The sequence below is a fragment of the Loa loa genome (genome assembly GCF_000183805.2).
Source record: "Loa loa unplaced genomic scaffold supercont3.631, whole genome shotgun sequence".
NCBI lineage: Eukaryota > Metazoa > Nematoda > Chromadorea > Rhabditida > Onchocercidae > Loa > Loa loa.
The window spans coordinates 1,593-7,083 of record NW_018108811.1 but is presented as its reverse complement, the minus strand read 5'-3'; the positions used below and the strand labels follow the sequence as shown (position 1 = coordinate 7,083).

At 33.5% G+C, this 5,491-nt stretch overlaps 1 protein-coding gene across 1 annotated transcript; it reads right to left on the bottom strand.

Annotated features, from left to right (window-relative positions):
- Nucleotides 1–558: 558 nt before the first annotated feature.
- On the bottom strand, nucleotides 559–2,224 carry LOAG_11248 (hypothetical protein; the record flags this gene model as incomplete). The annotated part of the gene is made up of 4 exons (XM_020448320.1): nucleotides 559–818; nucleotides 1,683–1,869; nucleotides 2,051–2,102; nucleotides 2,178–2,224. 4 exons carry the CDS (start codon nucleotides 2,222–2,224, stop codon nucleotides 559–561), a joined length of 546 nt encoding a protein of 181 aa, XP_020301525.1.
- Nucleotides 2,225–5,491: the final 3,267 nt, after the last annotated feature.

The following is a 5,491-nucleotide window of genomic DNA, read 5'->3' as shown; positions in this document are numbered from 1 at the left end:
AGACACAATCGTTACTTCAATCCCGAGGAATAGATTGAAATGAATTATTGGAGGATAAAACAGAAACAGAGCCAAATATTGGATTAAGTGAAATAGTGAAGATTCCTTTAAAGGTATGGATTTGTGTCTCCACCTTTAGTCAACAATGTCTCCTTATCTCAAATCCTTATTATTTTATATTAAGAACAAGTGGCTGTGGATTACAAAAGGAATTCTAAGACAAAGAAATGCGATGCTTAGCAGAGATCTAGAAATGCACTATTGGATAAAAGCACGGTTATCACGGTTATCCACCTCTACAGTATGCCTAACAATGTACATAAGCTGGGTCGTCATCCAACTGTTCATTAAGGACCAAAGATTACGAGTAGTTTGGTTAACAAGCGCCAGTCCTTTACCACAATGTTGGAAGAATAGAATGGATGATTCATCACTAATGCATTCAAAATTTTTCGGTCCAGTTCACATTAGCAATTTTATTTTCACGACAGCTCAAGAAAATTTATTGATTCTGACCCTATGAAAAATTGTGTTATCCTTGATGGGGTAATGGCTTTTTCAGCTGCTCGTTTTTTTCAAATTCACGCTGCTTCTGATACGTGACGTTTCAGATTCACCAGTTATAATGTTTGGTTTCTTTGCAATGCTTACCAATTCACTTGAACTCATACTACTTGACTGTATTCTTGATGAGGATTTCATATCAGTGTCATCACTCGTTCGATATTTATTATGATGTCTTCGCATCCTGCCTGCATCATTTCTTCGCGCAATGCATGAGCTTGATTGTTGCGTAGAAGATGTACGCAACAGCGATACTAAAATTACTTCTCTTTAAAATTCCTATTCCCAACTGAGAGATTCAACAAGAATGCGTCCTTACAAGAGGTAAAGTTAGCAATGTATCCCATGGCAGGCATGACGTGTAATGATAACATTGATATGAACGAAGTGAACGCTTGCAAATGATTATCATTCTCGGATTACATTGTCCAATTTTTTAACTTATTGATTGAACCATTTATTAAATCAACTTTAACTAAAGAAAGTGGTATTTTGGAGTGATGAACACTAACAAATCATGTCAATCAACAGCAATACTTGGCTATATAAAGAAAATGAAAAAAAAACAACCGATATGTATGCAATTTACACATTATTCCAAAATTTTATTCTGGTTTTAATACGTATTGTCCTAAACGTTTAGCCTTTTTGGTAAAAGGTTTTAAGGAATCCTGAAGATGCAAATCTAGAATTATTATACTTCACGGAAATTGCTGCTTTTTAATTCCTTATTTGTCATAATATTTCAATAATTCAATGGGTGACTGATATCGAAATTAGCCAATTACTTCATTTATTTTCGACTTTTTGTTTTAATCCATGAGTTATCGGTCAGTATAGATACTGCAAACTATGACGGAGTCGTGGATGACTTTGATGACAATAACTTGTGCACGCATGGATTTTTGATGTATTCTTAACATTGATTCAAATCACAATCTATTTAATAGCTCATATGGAACAGAACGCCAAACAAAGTTTTGCGTGATTTTTAAAATTTAATGTCTGCGCAATAATACAAAGGCATTTGGAGGAAATAAAAAATTATCCATAATAATAATAGTAATAGGGGAGGTAACCGTAATAAGGAGGGTAACCAAAGTATGGATAATAATAACCATATGGAGGAGAATATGGAAAGCCTCTGCCATATATCGATCCCAGAAGGAAACCCGCAAGAATAGTTTGAAATGCATTTAACCCTTGGCCAGAGGGAGCTTGAGAAGGTTGACTAGGTTGACTTATGCGTCGATCACTTCCACCAGAAATGACTCTCTGTATTGCGATACCGTTGTTGGCCACTAACTTAAATTTTTAATAAACTCTTACAGAAAAAAAAATCTATTCAACAAAAGTAGATAAATGCACTGAAAATTAATGCTTAAATGAACTTAAAAATGAACACTAATGCCTAAATATATTAATATAATATGTGACGCTCAACAACCTTAGCTTATTTGACGCAAATAAGAGGTATGAAACTTACGTTCCCGTCTGGGTCCATCTGTGCATCCGTTTCAGTAACTGATAATACTGCACTGAAAGTGAAGAAATAGATTAGCAGATATGTATACTAAATGAATGATGTGATAACAGCAAATAATTTAGCTTACATTATCGTTAAAGGAACCAAATATTTGGTGGTAACGAGCGGCAGCATAATAAACAATCCAAAATACCTGCAATATGATCAGCAGTGTACAATTGGTACAATTAGAATAAGGGTTACGGCTCCGCCGCGTTGCATTTAAAGGAAATATTTGTAGTTGTTAGAAGATAAATTCGCCCAACTGATGGTCCAAATGGCATGAGTAAACCTGAATGTCACTTGTTCCTGTCACAATTACAAATGACCGCAAGTCATCAGACTAGTTAAGTGGGAAGGGCATTCAGCTTCCAGAGGAGGGCGACGTTGCCAACCTAGCTATTATCGATTTAAAAAGTTCGTTGGAGAGGATTAGAAAGTAGGTGAAATAAATAATCGTAAATGATATTATTTTACAAATCATTTGCAACACCGAGAAGAGACGTTACGACAGATATATATTAAAGTTCGACTTTTGTTTTCCGGAACGAGTTAAGATAAGGGGTGGGAGGAAAATAGAAACTTTCTAAAAAACTTGCCGAATATTTTGAAGCCCAACTGTTCAACGTATTTTACGTCTTCTCGATGATGACGCACATTTGATGCGAAGGAAGAAATAAAGAGATTGAAGTAAACAATTTCTTAAAAACTAACGATTTCTTTCGAAAACAAGTGCAACAAAGTCACAGTTTTGGTAAACTGCACGTGATTAAAAATTAACACGATCAACACATGAGTGATTATTGAAGAGGTTTGAATTTTCTTGTGTTTAACATTTAGGAGAAAAGTGGAATATAGGTATTTCGCGCTATTAATCAAAATGAAATTAACGCGTTAGCAAGAACTAAAAACTGAAAGCAGTTAGATTTATATCTTGGCTGAGTCATTGCCGTTAGCAAAGAAAAATGATGAATGAAGTAAACGAAAAACGAATTACTACTTATCTCCAAAAGGGATGTGAAAAAGTGAAATGTGTTGATAACCGAAATAATTTCAACCATTGCTCAGGAAATAAACAGTAAGTAAGAATAGATGAATGAAATTTTGTCATATGTCAATGATATGTGAATTGCGCATATTCATTTCAGCCAAAAATATATAATTCCTGTGTGCAGTGTTATTTGCAGTTGGCATAACATTCGTGACTGATTCAATCATCATCAACTTCAGTTCATTCTTATTCCGACTGTGGGCTGAAAAAAATAAGGACAGAGAAACAACAATCGTCAGCTCCTGCCACAATACAGTTACTTGTATGTCATATTTCGATGGAAGTTTCCGTGAAATAAGATTGTGCAACTTTTTCTTTTCAGTTCGTTCTTTCTTTCCAATTTTTGTAGAACTTGAAACACGTTTCCTTTTCCTTTCTGCAGTTATTTATCTGCGAACAAGCACTGTTCATGCAATTAGTACACTCCTCTAAATCGCACATCTAATGATCCTTTATCATTTATTGATTGAAAATTAATTAAATCAATTTAACTTATAGAAAGTGGTATTTTAAAAAAAAAAACAATGATATTTTAGAAAAACCATGACAAATATTGCCAAACGGAATATGAACAATAACACCTTAGCTACATAAAGAGAAAATAGCCGTTTATAATAATTGTGCATTTCCGAAGTTTTATTTCCAAAGCTTAAAACTCTTTTAACATGCACAGTCCTACAGATTTAGCTTGGTACCAAATCTAAAGGAATTCTGAAAATGCGAATTGATGAAGAAAACCGTCGCTATTTTAAGTATTTAATTATTGTTATTATCAGGTAATATTTTAAGATATCAGTTATGAGAGACATTGTTAATGCTGGATAGGTACACTATCGATTAAGGTGGGATTCATTTGCAGTGCTAAATTCTACGATCAGTGTTGTTTGGAAGAATTTTCAAGAACACAATAATGATTGATTGTACCATTTCAATTATCAATAACCGGCACTGCGAATTCTTCAATAAAACAATGAGCGACATGTCATTATATATTACAAGGAAATGCATGGGATAATAATTTTAATGATATATTAAGCATGAAATTTGTAGATGAATTATTATTGTTGAAGAAGATAATAGAGATCGATAATTTGATCTTTCAGTTTTTAACACTCGGAAAATGGTCTGGAGTTGTAGTGATATCCATAATAGGCTAACTGATATTCTTTGCCATCCTTATCAGAACAGATTCATTCGTTGTTAGTTAAGAGTTACGTGATCCTAGCTACCTTTCAAACCTCCATAAGCAGTGCTGTATTCTACAACTCTGAAATACTCCGTAAAATGGAATAAACTAGCCAGAAGTTGTTGGCTTTGATTACTTATCATGAGTAAGCCTTTTTTGTTGGTTCATATGAGATTTCCTTTTTTTTGATGATTGTTGCTTCATATGGACCAGAATATTTTATTCTTGACTAAATGCACGAGTACTGAGAGAGAACTGAAAATCGAACAATAATGGTCGAATTCCAGATCCATTTTGCCACTGTAAATGTCATCAACTTCCAAGAAGTATTTCTTTTTCGCATTGAATTAGTCATTAAATTTTCTGCATCATGAATTACCGAATTTGTTCGAAATAGAGGAAGAATGTTTGTTTATTTAACACTTTCTTAATTTTAACTAACGCAGCAGCTTAGTTTTTTTTGGCTCATATTTTGAAAAGCAAGTGGATTTCTTGAAGAAGATTTGAAATGCAGAAATGACCGGTTTTTTCCACCACATAATAAAAGATATGACCGGAGTGAATAGAAATTGAATAGTACTAATGCAAAGTAGTAATGATGAATGAAAAATGTTGAAGGAATGGCACTGTTGAGAAAGCGATTACATATGAAGATTTGAAAGATATGAGGGAAAGTGAAAGGTTGGTGGGAAGTTGCTTCAAATATTTCCTCAACTGATTCCAAATTTTCTCTTTTTCTTGAACTTCATAAACTTCATAAACTTCTGAATAAACTATAGACTAATAGTCATTAATGAGTGAAATATGTGACAAAAAGTCAGTCTTTTATTCACCAATAAAAGTGCGCAGTTATGACCTATCTATCTCGGAAAATCGTGGAGTTGGGTCATATTTAGTTTAATATATTTAAGTGATGATTGGTTGCACTAAAATGGCGAAGTTGAGGGAAATGCAGCCAACTTTTGATAAAGTTTGCAAGTTAATTTGCAAAAATATGTTTTTTTTTCGGATGCAAAAATATGTTGTTCTCATTTTTGTATTTTGAGGCTTTTCTGCTTATCCATTGTTGTACAACTTGTTCAAAAACTTGGAACCAATCACTCATTCTATCTTCATCGCCAAAATTTTCGTATCCTTTCCAAAAATTTTCGAAACGGAATTGCAC